This window comes from Talpa europaea (assembly GCF_964194135.1).
Source record: "Talpa europaea genome assembly, chromosome: 1".
NCBI classification, from domain to species: Eukaryota; Metazoa; Chordata; class Mammalia; order Eulipotyphla; family Talpidae; genus Talpa; species Talpa europaea.
Window position 1 is genome coordinate 41,001,071 of NC_140073.1, and position 18,534 is coordinate 41,019,604.

Sequence of the window (18,534 nt, forward strand, 5' to 3'; positions counted from 1 at the left end):
CCTTATAATCTTAGGCTCTTGGCAGCTGAGGATTAGCTCCACAGCCTCGTTTGCTGGGAGAGGACAGTACCCTCCATATGAAGGCTGGCAAACCTCAATGCTTTGGGCAGGACCCAGCCAGAGCTGCAAAGGACCAGCTCCAGGAGGTGCCTATAGATGGAAGAGGGTAAGGTCTAGACGACTCGGACTGTAGGGAGGCATGGGGCAGAGGAGAAAGGCTGCCTGGCCTAGAAGTCATGGCACTGGGAAGCGCTCTGTCCAGGTTTGGAATCACAGATAGTGATGGCCCAGCCTCCACATTAGGCTTGGCAGGTAAGTGATATATTCAGTGACTTATAAGGATGCTGAGAAAAACTGGGGGAGGGATAACCATATTGGTCATTCATTTCTTTCTCTAATCTAAGTCAGTATTTCATGACTGCATGGCTTCCCCAGCCCAGTCAAGGATCCAAGTGCTCAGGCCAAGACAGACCTTCCAAAATCACCAGTAAGCTACAGTGTATGCTATGAAGGGAAAAGGAAAAAAAAAAAAAAAAATGTTGAGTCAGGGGGAAGTAACTAATTTGTTTTTGTAACCTCAGGACTTTTTGTACAAGTATCAGGCAGGTACCTATTACATGACTAAACGAATTGCTAAAGCCTTCCATTTGGTGATGACACCAAAACAAGTACTTTTAATCAAGGGAATGAGTAAAATATCCAGAGGTGGCTGCACAGAGCTTCACTTATCAGACTGCGTCTGAGAAAAGCATTCAGAGTTGAGTTCCTGGATGGGGTGGGGCAGTGAGTCCACAATAGGGCTAGGCTTTACAGCCCATTCTATGCACACATGCACACATCCATTCACTCAGACAGAGATGTGCATGCACGTATATGCACACGAGTCCACCCACCCACACAACCCCATATGTTCATAATCACAGACAAACGTGCTCATGTCTGAGAGGGTGCAGCACCCAGGCACACTGCACTCCATCACAGCCCAGCCAGCTACCTTTCTCCACATGGTCACCATGGAGGGCGGAAGTCCGGGAGAGCTGGCTGTGCAGACGCTCAATTTCTGCATCCTTCAAGGCCACCTGCTCTTGAAGTTGAGCTACCTCAGCCTGGAAGAAAACAGAGAATTCCCTACCAGCTCAGAGGGCCTACCAGACCATGACAAAGTGCTTCCAACCAGAGTCCAGGGCCTATAGATTCTAAGACAAATAGGAAGTTCAGAACAGAGAGGTTGAGGTGAGCAGTAGAGGTGCTCACTGCCCTCCCCACAAGGTGGTGCTCTTTCGACTAAGCTCACCCCTGGTCATTCTGGCCCTGCCCACAGATTTGGGTATCGAGGACCCCTTCTCCCGCAGCTTCCTACCTGACCAGGTTCTTATCCTCCCCTGCCTTCTGTGTTTCAAATACCAATGAAGCCTGAGCAGCTAGGATCGTGTGCCGTGGGAGGACTACTCTTGGTCCAGGGTTGGGTACTCTCTCTCTGGCTGTGGTCTTACTTCTCCCAGATATTTATGCCACAGCATGCACACAGACCATTGCAACAGGTGCATGCATATTTCATTTTTCCAGCACATCTGAGACATCGAAAGGGAACAAAATCACTACTGGCAGAGAGTGTGAGCCAAGTTCCCTCCCTCAAACACTCTTCCACCCTTTGTGTCCAGCCACTGCCTCTGCCCAACCTCCAGGCATTCAGGTGCTCTGGGCACACAGACTTGAAAATAAAGCATGTTAAGTACAGTCACACACGTACGTACACACACACACATTCATGTAAATGGGCAGCTGCATTGGGTGGTGCCCACATCTCTACTGAGAATAGGAGGTTAAATTCCACACAGGAAGTAGGTGTGGGCATCCCCCCACCCCCATACTTATTAGAAATCCAGAACACAAAAGTTCCCATCCTATGAAGCATGTTGGTTTTTTGGTCAAACAAAAGCCAACAGATTCTCTCATTTCCTAATTGGGTGAACCTTAAGCCAGTGCATTAACCTTTCTGAATCTTGGCTCACAGCATTTACCTCGTGGGGCTGTAGTGAGGATTACATAAAATAATTGTTTCTAGTGCTGTGGGTAGTTTAAGTGCTCATAAACGCTGTTACTCCTCTTGCTCTTGTCCCATTCCTTCCCTTACAAGTAAGGAAGTTTTCTGAGCTTCTGGTTTTCTGAGCTTCAAACAGGACTAAGAATGAGGTTGAAACTTGGTGGAGGAGCCAGGCCTCAGCACACACCTTGGGCTGCTGCTCTTCCACCACCCTGCGGGGCCATCACATAGCGCCTTTGCTCCTTGAGCTGGTGGGTTGGGCTGGCCTTCCCCGGAGGCCCAAACAACTCCAGGTGGGCAGATGAGCTCTGGCCTGCTGGCTCCTCTGCTGAACACGACTTGCATTTAGTTTCAGGACACAGAAGCATCCACCTGCACTGGCCCCATGCTTGGTGCTTCCTTACATCAAACCCCACTTGATCTTCACAGGAAAACTTGGCAGGAAGCAATATCCCTGTGTGTGGCAGGGAGAAGACAGGAGCAGCACAGGATCCAAAGTTCAAGTCACAGAGCCAGTCCATGACCAGCCCAGGACTCCACCCACTCCAGCCTTTTGGCTTTCGGGTACCCTTTGACAGGGTCCATGAGGGGCCACTCTTACCAGGCTCAGAGGCCCTGGGGCCACCTGAAATTAACCTTCCCTAACATCCCCCAAATGGAACGGAGATGACCTGGCAGAGGGAAAAAGAGGTGACAAGGGGTGGGGTTTCCTTACTCCAAAGTTCCTTCCCCAAGGAGCACAGACCCTTTGCTCTGGTTTCTACTCACAGATGCCAGGGCGCCAAGTGCAGCCCTGCCAAGCTGCTGGCTGGGGCTTGCAGCTGCCCAGCAATGCTCCCTGGCTCACCAGGCCTCAGTGGCCCAGGTTTAGGATTAATGGTGACTGGGCCTCTGAGGACCTCAGCCTTAGGACTCTTAATCTAACAGCTCTCATCTCTACAAGGACCAGACTACTTTTGGAAGATATTCTCTTAATCTTTGCACTTTTTCTTACTGTTTCTCCCTGTCATTGCCAATAGGGTGAAAGCTGGTCTCTGTTAGGGATCTGGATGCTGACGCTTGCCTGTAGATCCCACGGTGGACAGGAGTGGTGTGGGTGTATGGAGGCAGAGCCCAGAGCCTGGCACAATGAAGTGCTTCAAAGGCTTGCCTCTGGGTGAGGTCATCTATTTAAAAGTCCACAGACCAAGCAGCTGGTCCCAACCTCCCATGCACCAATTTTCACAGAACAAGTCAGTAGTGCTAGGTACTCTGTCATCCTGAGAAAGGTACCTGTTCTCACAGCTGGACATCATCTATAGCCCACAGGCCCCTATCTGACCCCGAGGACGAAGCTGGTTGCCACCACTGTGGCCACCAAGGTGACAGCTGTGTGTGAGAGGCCTGAAGCACGGTCACCAGGCCGGCACCAGGCAGAGAGAGATAAGCACTCTGGCTCCATGCAAGTGCCAGGCTCCTGAAACCCAGGACCACGCCCGCCCTACTGCTGCCACACTGGAAGATGAATCACCTTTAGGAAAAGAGAAACTTTAAGCAGGAAACTGAAGAACTTTCAAAACCCGCACGGGTTTTTACTGCAGGGAATCAGGATGACATCGGGAAAGGGGCATGAGGTTTACAATGGCACAGACCCTGGTCTGAACCTTCCCTTCATTGCCTTGAGCCTCCATTTCCTTACCAGTAAAGTGAGGATAAGTCAAGCGTCACTGGTTATTTTACAGAGAATGTGGGCAAAGGCCTTGGTACATGCTGGCGCAGGGAGGCACACCACACCTGGTGGTTGTTAAATAACCCTCAGTATCTCAAAGGTGTACATGCCAAGGCAAAGAGCTCAGGCAACTTAAAAAGAGAGGGGTTGTTTCATTTTATAGGAGGAGATGTTACACAACTTCAAAGGTTTTGCCAGGATGGGGCTAGCTTGAGTGGAGCATCATGATGGAAGGGCTGAGGTACTGGAGGAGAACAGTGCCCCCATGATTGGGGACCAGGAACCAGGAGGCTGTGCTAGCACAAAGTGAAACAGTCCACAGAGGCATCAGGAGCGCCTAGGACGGGTGCTAGAAAGCTGTGAGGTCTTGGGAAAGACCACTCTGTGCCTCAACTTCCACATTTATAAACATGGTCGAGGAAATTATCTGACATTTATCCAACAGAATATAGACATCAACATTACCTTATCCAACAGAATATAGACATCAACATTACCTTCATAGCTTTCTACTAATAGCATGATATAAAATTGTATACAAATAATCAACACCAGACATTGAGAATGAGAGAGAAGAGGAGGGGGGTAGAGACTAAGCCTCCAAAGGAGAAATATCTGGAGGGAAATATTAACAGTGGTAGCTCCTGGGTGATGTATAAGTGATTTTTTGATCCCTTTATTTTTCAGTTAACTAACTTTCAATGATTATCAAAAAAGAAATAGTCATCATAGAGAATTTTTAAACCCCTGAAAAATAAAGTGATCCAAACGGAGCTAGAAGGGATTAATTTATGTTCAGTGAAATTAAGTCAGAAGGAAAAAGAAAAATATTGGATGGTTTCACTTATAGGAGGAATATAGGGGAACCAAATAAAGGATCAGGGAAAAAATAATAACAATTAAAAAAACACAACACAACAAAACAAAAATAAACAGACAATTATAAATCAGGGGCATTCTGCAGGGGAGGGGCCGGGAGAAGTATTGAGAAGGGGGCGGGAGGAGCACAAGGGACTAAGGTGATGGTGCACGGGTGAATTGGTGGTGGAAATTCTGAGGACTACACCTGAGAAAAGAAAGCAAACACTGTAAAAAAAAAATTTTAAAAAGTTAACTTATAGAAACAAATGGAAGTCCGGGAAATGCTAACAAGCATAATGAAACAACAAACTCTCATAAGAAATGGAAGCAAGAATGGCTGCAGGTGGTGGTCAGGGACCTGGGGCGGGGCAGCCTCTTGCAGCAAGGACACTGCCCCAGAGTTGCTAGAGCCTCCCTCCTCACCCCCACCCCAGGGAAGCCTAACTGTATTTTAATGAGAAATTTCCTCCTATCTAAGTGACGGCTAATTCCATGTCTTCAAATACAATGTTCAGGTTCAAACAACAAATGCGTGGACTGACTCTATTTCAACTATTAGAGGCAATGAAGGAAAAAACAAAGGAAGGAAAGGAGAAACTTATTTCACAAAAGAACTGTTCCTTGTCAACTTTTAAATGAGCTTCCCTGTGCAATAAAAACATGATTTAACTTAAAAAATGCTCCGAGTATGCATCATTTTTTTAAGGCGTGGCTCCACTGCTGAAAATAAAGCAGGCCTGTTTTTAACAACTGATTATTAGCGAAACCACTAAATGGCAACTGATGCAGCCAGGGTGTTGCTGGTATTCATCTGCCCCACCGAGTCTTCTTTCCTCACTCCCTCAATCCCCTACCCTGTCACTCACTCTCTTACTTGCTCACTCTCACTCACTCACTCACTCACTCACTCACTCACTCACTCACTCACTCACAGAGCTCTCTACTTAACCCATTGGCTCAGTCTGCTGGTGCTAAGAAGAGGAAGGACACTCGGTGACTAGACTTCATGAGTTTATAACCTTGTGGGTTTTCCCCAGGATAAGAGTTCTGAATCGCATCTCTCTGCTGCACAATCTGGAGCCTGCTGTGTGCACACCAGAGGGTGAATGTCCATCTTCACTTAGCTACAGCAGCCCTGTGTTTTAACACAGACCCTCCCCACTGGGGCTCAGTACAAGCACCAGGCCCGCCTGTTACCTTAGTAGCCTTCAGCTTCCACTCATACTGGTTCCGTTCATTTTCCAACTCTTCCACCTTGATTTTGAGGTGTCTGAGCTCTTGCAGTAACTCCTAGAGGGACAAGGAATAAAGACAAAGTTCTGATGGTTCGAGAGCAGGACGTACCCTGGATCTACAACCTTGGTTAAGCTCATGCACAGGGGCCGCCCCAGGTCCGGCTACCACACCAAGCACCACGATGCGGCTCCAATTTTTAAACATGGTCCTCAGTTTCAGGAAAAACTGCATGGCCATTTAAAAATGAAGGCCAGGGAGTGCCAGCCCTTAGAAGAAGAAAACTCTCCCATTTTCAGAACCTGTTCTGCCTGCCCCTTTCTGACAGTTGAGCCCTCGGTAGGTTCCTCATCATGGAACAGAAATGCTTAAATGAGCCAGCTTCTTACAAAGTAGCAGGACGCCAGCTAGTGGGAGAGTCTCTCTGTGCTGGGGGGTTTAAGAATTCAGAAGAGGAGGTCAGTGATCTTAGAAGGATTCATACGGAAGTGACAGCCAGCAGGTTAAGGAAACTAATGCCAAGTGCCAACCGTAGAGGCCAGTCTGGGTGTTCCAGTTCAGAGAGGGGGTAGGTTTGAACAAAGAAGGGAGGGAAAAGGCATCCAGGAGAAGGCAGGTCAGGAGGCCTGACAGGGGAAATAGCCTGTCATGCTGGCGCAGAGGATGGGCAGCATGTGACAGGACATTCGGTAGGGAAGCCCCAATGGGGTCCTTCTGTAAAGAGATGATGCTGTTCTTTGCACAGCAGGGAGCCACTAAATTATGAAAAATGGCCTTGCTGTCTCCCTCCTAGCAGAAAATCAGCGGAGAGGTAATACTTCCACAGACCTCCTGAATGCCAAGTCCACACACATACACAAACTTCCTTCACATCTCCTGGCGATGGTGCACAGGCTTCTCATGACTGTTGTGGTCCAAGTGGAATGCTTAATCCCCCTAACTCCCCATCTCACTAGATGGCATCTCCATCCACCTAACTGTGGCTGAAACCTGGGATCTGCCCTTAGCATCTCCTACCCTTCACCCTACACAAGTACCCCAAGTCTATTAATTTTACCTCCCAGAAACTAACTTGAAGTTCTCATTTCTCTAACTACCACTGCTACCAGGGTCTAGTGCTTACTGTTGACAGCGTGGACAATCTCAATAAGAGGGAAGCCTCAGCCCCCTCCCTCATGGGGTTTCCTATACAAATCTAGACACACATCTTGACCCTTTTTTCCCCCTCCCTTATCCTTTAATTTTGGAGGGAATATTCCCCTCTCCCAACCCTACCCACCAACTCCACCCTGAGCCCTTATGTCTGGGGAAAGACTTCATCATGCTTCATAATTGAGGATGGATTGTGGTGACTTTTCACAATCAAGCAGACCCTCCTCAGTGCTTATGACCACAGTGGTCTTGACCTTCCCATGGGCAGTTAAGTCCTCCTTAGCAGTGGACCTGGAGGTACAGACTCATCTCTGTGTAGCTGCCATCATCAGGCCTCAGCAAGTCCCAAAGGACCTGGTCAAACCAACATGAGGGGCCAAGTCCAGAATCCCAATTGATACGCCCCACAGGAGCCAGCAGCCATGGAAGCCCTCTAAAATGATGACCTGGAGGATTTCTTCCCTAGTAATTCAGATGATGACTTAATTGTTCATAGCAAATGGAAACATGTTCTATTTTCTCACTAAAGATACACCTCTTTAAAAATAAAATTGAAAGGAATCTTCCGTGCTACTTTTTTTTCTTAAAAAAAAAAAAATCACTTGAGACGAAACTTCACTTAACCTCCCAGCCCAAGTCAGGGAAACATACCTGAATCACAACAGGTAAAGAGAATCCCAAGGCTTCCGTTGCACAAATGACCCATCACTCAAGGCACTTGACATAACTCATGCTGAGCCGAACCATAAGCCCAAAAGCGAGATGAGTACCCCCACCTCAACTGTGGGAGAGTTGACCTCACCTGGTCAGATACTGCTCTCATCCCAAGAGGGCATCACAGAGCTCAGCTCACGTCCTGAGCAGAGTGAGCGAGCCCAAGCTCCTCCCAGAGGTAACAACAGATCCATGTTAAGCCACGGCACTCTGGTCTGGTTAGGAGAAAGCCCAGCCCCTCCACCAGTGAGAGCCCCACACACGCATGCTCTGATATACTTAAGTGTGCTTCCTACAGGTGACCCCTCCCAACAGGCACAGTCCTGGGTGCAGGGCTGGGGCTCGGCCGCACCGTCACTGGCCGCCACCTCCTCAGGGTGGTCCCTACTGAGTAAGAGGCGCTCTTGAATCTGCCTGTGGATGTCCAGCTGCAGCCTACACATCTGCTCCTGTAGCTCACTGATCACATTCAGAACCGACTGTGGGAAGGAAGAGAAAGGAGAAAACAGCACTCAGGGTCAGTCAGCTATCAGACACAGGACTCTTTAGGAGCACAAAGTGGCATGGGAGACAGGGAGCCTGCAGAGGGTGAGCGCAGGTGGCCGCTAGCAGTCACTCTCCATGACCATCCACTTTCTCCTTTCTTCAAAGCAACTGAAGCGCATGGCATTTCCCCTGAGGCCTGCGGTTCACCCTCCCTCGCAGCTGTGTGCTGCCCTGGAGGGCCAGCCATCCTTGCATGTCAACATCTGAGGCACAGGGACTAGCAACAACAGACAAGTGCACAGATGGACACCCCCCCTGTGGAGTGCATGCCAACCCCCCAAAACATGTTAACACTGGTGCACAGGTGACACATGGCTCACACCTCGCTTATACCTATTTGCCTATGCCCAGCTCTAACCATCCCTCACACCCTAAAGCAAACTTTCCTCCCACACTCCCCACTTCAAACCTGACTCCCCTGTAGCCTCTAGAACCAACTGGCTTTTATGGCTACTCTGAAAAATAATGGCAATTCTTGGACTTCCTATCTATTCACTTCTGAATCCTTTTCACTCCCAGTCTACTGGGCTCACCTTGATCTATTCCACAAACATCATGTTGCTCTGCAGAGATCAAAGCCACAGGGAGCAATTGTGCTCACACGTGAGTGGGGAGAGAGACAGGAAATCAATTTACATGGAGGCATTTTTTTTTTTTTTAACATCTAATCCTCTAACTAAGAATCCCCATGGCAGAAGGAAGGATGGCAGGTCAATCAAGGAGGGGTCAAAAGCAATTCCCCAAGATAACGATCACCTTCAATCAAACTGCGAGTGACGGTATGAGGCAGTGAAAAGGACATTAACAGCAGACTGAGAGACCTGGGTTTAACTCGTCTCTCACTGTTTTCCATGTGACTTTACGTGACTTGTGAAACTTTTCCTAACGTCATTGATAAATATGTAATGACAGTCTCACCACCTTATGGGGTTGTCGGGAGACTCAGGGAAAGCACCCACATGGTGGGGGGCACATGGAAGGCTCTGGACACTGGCAAGTTCACTTTTCCCCTCGACTTCTCCTTTTACCATCAAGAATTAATTCTTTGAACATGAACAAGAGAAACTGGGAGCACAATAGAAAACACCTTAAGGTAATGGGACACAGTTATGGCCAACGTGATTTGGAAAGCCTCACCAGCCTGGCCCTCAGCACACTCACCTCCAGATCCTCAGAGTCTCCTGGTGCCTGGGCCTGGCCTGTCCCCAGGCCCGCTCTTCTTTCTTTTATATGAGCTTCAAAAACTTTATTTCCCTCCACTGCCTTTCTCCCTCTCTTGTTCCCTCCATCGTTATACCTCTCAAAGGAGGAGTCTAAACCTGCTGTCCCTGATTTTCCCCTCAGTCCTGCCCCCAGTCTCCAGGAAGACCTGCTGAGTCTCCACTTCTCTTGTGCAGCAACCCCCTCTTGGTCAGATCCACCAGCATGAGCTCTGCCCTCAAACTGCTTGCTCCTTCTTGTGTTTCATTCTTACCTTCAGGGGCTTTGCACTAGTCAGGCCCTGTCCTCTCTATTATTCTTTTTCTGCCAGCCTATCATTGCAGTCTGTGTAGGTCTCTATGAATCTCAATGTCAGACAATCCATTTAGATTTCTTAGCTTCCTGTCATTACACCTTCTATATCAGCATCCAAACTATGGACTAGAAATGCTAACAGGCAGGGGGCTAAGCACAGATCACTGTTACCTTTCTTGCCAGAGATAGCCTTTATGCATATTATCATGTGGGTACCAGTATGGGTACCAATATGCCAATTTAGCATTCATCCTATCTCCTTCTATTTTGTCCACAAGACTAACCCTAAGCAATCTTTTTTGTTTGTTTGTTTTGCTTTTTAAAAAGATCATCCCTTTCTAGGGCCAGCATTTTATTGAAAAATTACATTTACATACAGTCTTATTCATGCTTAGTACACAACTGTACATAGAGCAGGGGCTTAGGAAGTGGTTATGAAACAAAGTAAAATGTGCACCTAGTAGATGAAGCGATCCCAAAGTTTGAGAAGAAACAGAATATCCATGGAAAAAGAAATATAAAAAGTTTTGATTTTAGTCAGCACTTGAGTGATGTGCTATTTTTCTCAAAACAAAAGCAAAAATCCCTGAATGTCCATAGGCCTGAGGGTAGGGAAGCAGCTGCCACTCCAGCAGGCAGCCAAGCAATGTTTGCTCTGTAGCTTTCTGAAGTGTGTTTACTGGGTCCTGTCACGACAAGGTGCATCCCTGTTCCTGACCAAACCAGCAAGTCATCCTGATAAAACTCACTCTTCATGGACACAGCTCCCTAACCTGTCTTCCAGGTTCTCAAAAACCACCACAGGGTTGACCCTGACCTAAATTAACTAAATTTTATAGGACCCATTTAACTTCGCCATTTTGATAAAAGAAGAAAATGGTTCACTTCCAGTTTAGTGGCAACTCACTTGAATTCCCTGATTGCTGGAAACTCAAAGTGAGCAGCTGGGGAACTGCTGTGCTAAGTTCTTTGCACCTGTCCGAGGCAACCATGGAGTCAGGCCTATTCTTTCTCTGATCTTCTTTATGAGAAAATAACTTACGAAAAAAAAAGTATTTGTATTCTTCTCAGGACTGTCCTTTTGTTTGGGGTTTGCCCTTCCTGGTGCTGTTCACACAGGTGCACCTTTATTTGTCCTTCCATCTTTTGTATACTCCTTTGAAAACCAGCTTCTCTCAAGGCCCCTCAGAACCTTTCCCTTTTAACGGTATTATTGGTGAGATGACACAATCAGAATTATATTATTTTTAAATAATTCAGTATTTTGGAGTCATCTTCTCTCATTCCTAAACTTTCAGAGCGAACAGCCTACTTCTCCCCCGCACCCGTGACCTCTCAATAACAACGCCCGCTGTCTCTCAAGGTGCCCATCACTTCTACTTCATGACTGTTTTCTCCCTTTGCCTCAGCATTAGAACTAGAGTGAAAGTTCCCAGTTCTTCCTCTACCCCTCTGAGTAGAAACTAAACAATTTGGAAGGGATTTTCAGGAGTTCTCCAAACCACAGCCCCTCTGCTGCCTCAGCCAGTGTGTGGCGCTGGGTCAGCAGCCCATCTAATTTCCTCCTGTGCTCTGTGAGTATGGATCACCCCCCAATACTTCTGGAGGATCCCCTTTACTTCCCCTGCCCACATGTAGTCAGGCTTGGCTTTCTCCTGCCTTATTCTCTACTGCTAAGGTCACCCATTTCCTCTCCAAGCAGGTCTGCCTCTCTCTCTGAGCTCAATCCTTTCGCTGTGTGTTCTATTTTTGGGTCCCACATCATGAGTCCAGGGGACATTTAGGATGCCCCAGTTGCCAGTCTGTGTTGTAATCTCATCTGCCTTTGTTTATTACTCCTGCTCCATCAACCATCCAACTTGTTTGTTTGTTTTTATGGTTCTTTTCTATGAGAAACCATTGGCTACCTCCCCCCATAATCATGGTCTTTTCCTGCCTATTAAACTTCTTCACGGTCTCAGTTCTTTCCCTCCCTTTCCCTTCATGCTCAGTTTAATACTGTCCTGGACTCGCACACATGCCAGTGAGAGTGTAACCTTAGACTCTAGAGAACAAGCTAGAAGTATCTGTCAAAATTTCAAGTGCATGTACCCTTTGACCCACAAACTCCACTTCAGGATCCTCACATATGAACAAGATGATTCACAAACAAGATGATTGTAATAGGAAACACTTAAAAACAACTTAAATGCCCATTAAAAGAGGAGTGGCTAAATAGTCAGATAGTCAGATAGTGGAAAAATACACAGACATAAATTTGAATCAGAAACTTTTTAACGTACTTGGTATGAAATGAAATCCAAGACTGCTAGCAAAAAGGTCATCTAGAATAGTGTGCATTTGATCAAAAATGAGGAGTCTGTGTGTGTGTAAGCACATAAATTTGCTTGTTCGGGCATAAGGTAACTCTGGAAGGATACAAAACGAACTGATAACATTGCTTCCTGACTGCTGATTGGAGGACGGGTATAGAAGGAGGCTTTTTTTGCTATATATTCCTTTTTCAATTCTTACATTTTGAATTGTTGAAAAATATTCCCTATGCTAATAAATATAAGTAAACAAGATGAAATGAAATAAAAACAACAATAACAAAACTCTCCAGGACAGCTCTCCTTTGGGCAAACACAAGCTTCCCAGCCCTTGATTGCTCTCCAAGGCCACCATCAAATTACTCCAGATCAGAAATCAGATTGCTTCTTTCAAGGTCCCAACCAAAGAAGAAAGAAGAGCTGACACCACCCCCTGTGCTGTAAGACATGCAATTTTCTATCTGGAAACCCTGGAGATTCCTTTTGGTTATTTTTTTTTATTTATTTTTATTTATTTATACAAGCACTGGGTACAGTCAGAAGCGTGGGAGGGTGAGAGAATTCACCAGAGGCAGAGCAGGGAGCAGAGCAGGCAGAAGGACTGAGGTACACTGCTGAGGGGAGCAGCGGGCGGCAGGAGAGGTCTGCGCACCATGTGGGACCCTCCTCCGGTGGCCAGGCAGCAGACAGGGAACAGCCGGGGAGCAGCCGGGGATCAAACTGGTGCCGCAGAGGCTGCAAGCAGCTTCACAACCCAGCGCTCAACCGCTGCGCCACCAGGGAGGCCCCCTTTTGGTTTTCTTTATGCACACTGTATCCCTTATCAACTGGGCTGATTTGCTTCCCAGCACATTTGGGGTCCCTGTTCCCCCTCTTTACAGGCTTTTTTTTTAGTACTGTACCCAGGAAGATTTGGATCCAGCTGCAGGCTTCCCTGCATCCCCAGAACTTAAGGAGCACAGCTTCCCTTTCTCTAGGGAAGAAATTCCCCTCTACCATTTGTGCCTTTGATCTGGGTTCTGCCCAGAGGTTTCTCTTTGTCTATGGATTTTCCTTCATGTTCGTCTCCCAATTCTGACACTTACTCTTGTCAATTGCTTTTCTGCAAGTCCTGCTTTTCAGGAGTAAATCTAGTTGATCCAATTTTGGGTTTCTTGATATTTCCAGAGCCAGTGCAAAAAGCTCATGGGAAATGGTAAAATCAACAGGAAGCCAGGTCTTTCCCCACATCTCCCTTGAGCTGCTCTACTGACTGACTCCTGGGTCAGAAAGATTCTGGCTTCCTGTTTGGCTGTTGGGACCATCTCCACTTGACAAGAAACCTGCACTTCAACATCTCAGGCTGTACAGAAAACCATCTGTAATCAAGTCCACGATTAACTCACTACAGGCAACAAGAGAGTAGCTTAGGGGTGAGATAAGAGCCACACAGAATAGCAGTCTATGGTGTTCTTGTTAACAGCATCTTCTTTTCAATGAAACATAAAATGATATGTGAGGAGAAAGGCTGAGTTACATGGAAGTTTATTCCAGATCTGGCTACCTCAAAAAGATAAAAAAAAAAAAAATCCTAAACCCAGTTCTGCCTTTTCCAAACCACAGGCAATCAGGCCTGAGGCTAAGTACATTCACTGGAGCCAGCACGGTGGTGTGGGACGGGAGGTGGCATTCCCTCTGCTCAGCTACCCTGACCTCAGCTAACTAAATGTCTCACTCAAAACAAGCATCTCTGAGCGCGCAACCACAGGGCAGCCTGAGCAGTGCTCCCCATGACATCCCAGACACATACAAATAGTGGGGGAGGTGTCAGGTGTCCTAGCAAAGATTATGTTCAATGACAAGAAGGAAAATTTGTTTCAGATCATGTGGCTGCTCAATGATTATCACAGGATTGAAAGATTCCTCCATGTGGAAACCGAATGTTTGCATTAGCACCTGCAAAGGGCTGTTATCTGGTAGGACTGAGGCCAGAAGCTCAGGGTCTCTGCTGCCTCATGCAGGGATAGCCTAATGGAAAACAAAATTGAAAAACTCAGATGGAAAAACAATCCTTCAGAAAGAAAGAAAGAGAGAGAGAGAAGGGAGGGAGGGAGGAAGTAGAAAGGGAGCAAGGAGGGAGGGAGGAAGAAAATGAACAGTAAAAGGGCTGCCTTAGTTACGCTTGGCCCAGAGTGGGGGCTCTCCTTCCTCCCTGTCTTTCCTAGCAAGGCACTGAATGCCTCAGCCAGGTAAAAGCACTGCATTCTCCCACAGAAGGACCCACCCACACACTCACACCCCTGCATAGAATTTGCTCCCTACTGGGACTGGTTTGGAATCAGGCTTATGACTCAAACTGTCCCAATGAGATAGTTCTGGGGTTTCTGGTGAAACCTGGAAACTTTTGAGAAAGAGAATCAATCTCTCTCTCTCCCTCTCCCTCTGCAGGGGTGGCCAGATCCTTCTGGTCGAAACTAAAGCTGCTGACAGCCATTCTCTATGGCTTTTCTGAGAACAAGGCTAAAACAGAGCAGTGATACACTGAGGCTGAGTTCTAATGACATTGTGTGTATCTAGTGATACTAAATTCTTTTAGCTGCCTACTCATCAAGTTATGATTTAATAACCTTCCCCACCTAAACTTTGTTTTGATTCAGGTGGTTTTGAGTTGAGTCTCTGTCATTTCAAGCCTTCTCACAGCTTCCTGAATTCTGCCCCCAACCCTAATGTACATATTCGTAGAATTACATGTCTTGAAAGATTGGTAAAATAATTGTAAACCAGAAGAAAATTCAATATCTTTTCTCTGAACAGACTCCATTCAATTAATGCTTCACACAGAAAAGATTACAGCCTGGTGACCACTCAGTATGTATCTAAGGACATTTCCATTTGCATTGTGCTCAACATCAAAATAAGTGGTTGATAACTCCTAGCTATTACTAGGTGTCTAGCACTATGCAAGATGGACATTGCCTTATTGCCGCCTCAGAACCCAAGAGGTAGAAACTATCACTATCTCAACTCAACTGAAGAAGAAACAGAGCAGCAGAGGTAAAACTACTTGCCCAAAAGCATAAAGCTGGCGAGTAGCTGAGCTTGGGTTATAGTCAGGAGATGTGATTCATGTGTTTGTACTCTTAATCATGAGAAGATACTGTTCTCAGCCTCATGGAGATAACTTCTTTTGACAAGGATAATTTTTAATAATGGGAATGTTCTCAAAAAACTATTCAAGGAACATGCTCAGTACAGATCACTAGTGTTAACCCAGCAAACACAGAAATCAGACAGGCTTCAACACACAACGACACTGGAACTTAACAGACAGTAATAGCAGCCAGTTTTAGATTTGGAAGATGTCTAAATGAAGGAAGGGCAAGAAGACAAAAACCCAGTACCTACAAAATGCCAGTTACTATGATGGAGACTTAACTTCCGTGACTTTAAACTTCACCACACGGTTACTCATTGTACAAATAAAGACATTGAGGTTCAGAGAGATTAAGTAGCTAACTTGCTGAAGTTCATGAAACTACTTAGCAGTTAAATCAGTAACTGAGCCAAAGTGTTTCTAGACCTGAGCCTATGTTTTTCCATATCACACACTGTTCTGAGTGACTACAGGACCTTGTAGGTAGAGGCACATGGGATATGGTTATCTCATGTTAAGTCAGTCTGTTCTCTCTGAAAAAAAAAAAAAAGAGTTCAGAGCCTAAAGTTCTCTAGACATTTATGCGGGGAAAAAAAAAAAAAGGAAGTCTAGCACGCTGTAGCCAATAGCACATAGAGAATGGGGGGAAACAAATAGGAAAACATTCACCAGGAGAAAGCCAGTGCATGAGTTCACCCATATGACCCCTCTGGAGAAAAGAAACACATAATCTAAGGGTTCCACCCGGGTCAGATAATGTCTCCCAGACTCTTTGGATATAGTGATGGCTTACAAGGCAACTGATTTCATTCCAGTACATGGTCATCACATTGGCTTTCACAGAAGACATCTTGTGTCCCTCCACATTCTGTCTGACCCTTCCCCCACTACTACTTCCCTTTCCATCCTTGTCAGCAGCTTGAGGAAGGATAAAGCTTTAGAGCCAATACTGGTGGTTTGGGCATTGCTGAAGTCTGCAGCCACAGCAAAACCTGATAACTTGGTATTAAGAGATCACTGTGTCTCCAGTGTACAGATGTTTCTGGCACCCAGAGGCTGCCAAGGCTTGGGGTTGACCAGATGGCCTCAATTCACATTAAGATAGTTTCCCCTGGTCTGAATTTAGGGCAATATGGGTCCCCCTGGAATCTTGTGTTTCACACTCACCTCTGCTTTTCTCTGCTTCTCCTCCTGCTCTTTCTGCTCCTTTTCCATGCCAACCAGTTTGAGTTTCAGTTCAGACACTTCAGTCATTAGATCGAGCTTCTGAGTCTCAAGAGATGTACGACTTAGCAGCTCCTGAAAGCAAAACCAGATCTCAAAATCATAAGCCTCCATGGCAATAAGGATAACTGTAGCTTTATCCATAGCACATAAGGCAATCTCTGAGTTGTGTGTTAGACAACACAGATTTGAGGAGGCTGCCTGTGAGCCATAGGCCTAGCAGGGATAGGCAGATACTGGGTCATTCAGGGAAGCACAGCCCCTCCCACCCATTACACTCTGAAAGATGAGATGAGCTACAGTTCTCAAAAACTGTTTGCCTATAGATACCGTCATTTATTATTTCCACATAAAGAAAAATGAACACTCTCACAAAACTAAATTTTTCTTTTTTTATTTTTAAGGCAAAGCAAGTGGGTCCTCTTTGTTAAAACAACTGAGAAAAAATTATTTCAGCAATACACTTTTTAAAACCAGAGATTGTATATCACCTCCTAAGCTCAATAATCATCCCAGTCTCCACACATCTATCTCCTTGTAATATCTCACTATAAAGAACCCAGAAGAGAGCTAAATGTTCAATGAGTATTTATTGATGATTACATTAGAATTTTATTACGTGAGATAGATCTTTCCTGGACTGCACAAAATTACATTTTGGCCACTATGAGATATAAGTAAGGAGACTGTTCCTTATTGCGAGGACAGGCCAGGGGAGGTTTTTACTAGTTCTACTACCAGTGAAACAGTAGTAGACAACCGGCCATTAACACCTACACTCAATAAGCAGAAATAAGGCAAAAACATAAAGGTGACAGGCAAAACACATGCTGAGAACTACCAGGAATTATGAAGGATCTAAAAAACCTGGAGCATTTCTGAAAGACCAAGGGCAACATGTTTCTCCAAAACAATGTCCCATGAGGACCAAAATCCTGGCATATGATAAGACACTGGGTACATAGGTGCCAGCAAGAAGAAATTAATATGATGACAAGGACAGCAATAACCCAAATGATTATATGGAAAGAACAATACCTCACCATGATCTAACATTTTATATTGTCTTGGGCATCCCAACCCTAGTTCAGATAATACTGATCTCAACATTCTGACCCAAAAGCTCTGATTTCACATATTCTAAACTGTCCTTAGATTATAACCAAACCATACAGAACAGAGATTCTAACTTGGAATATACAACTCCCTAGACCAAAAGCCCTTAGTACTTCAGAAATCCAGGCTACTGACTGTACATCTTCCAATCGGATGGGATAAGCATCTGGGAGACAAGCAATTCAGCAAAAATAGCTCACTGAGCACTGGACAGACCAGCTCTTCCTGGGCCAGCCAGGGTTGAAGGTGATGCGCAGGGCAGAGGCAGCAGCACTGCCATCCAGAACTGCAGGCTGCCTGGTCATGAGCTGTCAGCTGGACACATGTGTCCAATGTAAGAGAGGTGGGGGGGACAGATTCACCCAGTGCTTCCTCTATGCCAGACACAGATGGGTACTTTACATACATCTTCCCAACAAAGCCTCCCAGTGATTTGGCAGCAAATATTATCCCAATTTAGTCTGTCTTGGCCAAGGATCCACACAATCAATAGCAGAGTTAATTTTCAAACCAAGGTCTGTTTGACTCCAAAATTCATTTCCGACTCATGTATTGCATTTGTTTCTAAACACAGGAAACCATCCAAGAATTTTAAGGGAAATAAAAAATACATGCTGAAAAAAAGGCAGTCAATAAATATTCACTGAGTCCAGAAAATAGTCATTCAGACTGACTGTGAAGATTTTATTGACCACATACTATCTATTAGGGCCTACTTCAAAGGCTACGCAGGCCATCAACGGCCCTGCACAATTCTTCCCTGAGTGAAAAAGATGGACTCTCTATCTTGAATATCTTAAAATGCAATTCTCCCCAACACCACCACCTATTCACTCCCACCTTCTTTCCCAATAACCTCTCTAGGTCTGTCTCTCCCTCCTTTCATCGACATGCTTGGTCCCCAAAATTTATGGCAATTTGCAAAAAGAGACATTTCAAATTAAAAAATAAATCGCAAAAATGAAAACTGTTAAGA

At 45.8% G+C, this 18,534-nt stretch overlaps 1 protein-coding gene across 6 annotated transcripts in view; it reads right to left on the reverse strand.

The window, feature by feature from the left end:
• PPFIBP2 (PPFIA binding protein 2) overlaps window positions 1-18,534 on the reverse strand; it is a gene marked incomplete at both ends in the record, with an annotated part of 100,856 nt that overhangs the window by 28,378 nt on the left and 53,944 nt on the right. For 4 of the 6 annotated variants that reach the window (XM_084252791.1, XM_084252793.1, XM_084252796.1 and 1 more), the window contains 3 exons: window positions 995-1,106; window positions 5,811-5,903; window positions 16,386-16,517. In XM_084252791.1, the coding sequence (XP_084108917.1) occupies window positions 995-1,106; window positions 5,811-5,903; window positions 16,386-16,517 (337 nt within the window). Of the gene's footprint in view, window positions 1-994; window positions 1,107-5,810; window positions 5,904-16,379; window positions 16,570-18,534 lie in introns of those variants that run through there. The other 2 variants (XM_084252792.1, XM_084252795.1) reach the window with 2 other exon arrangements.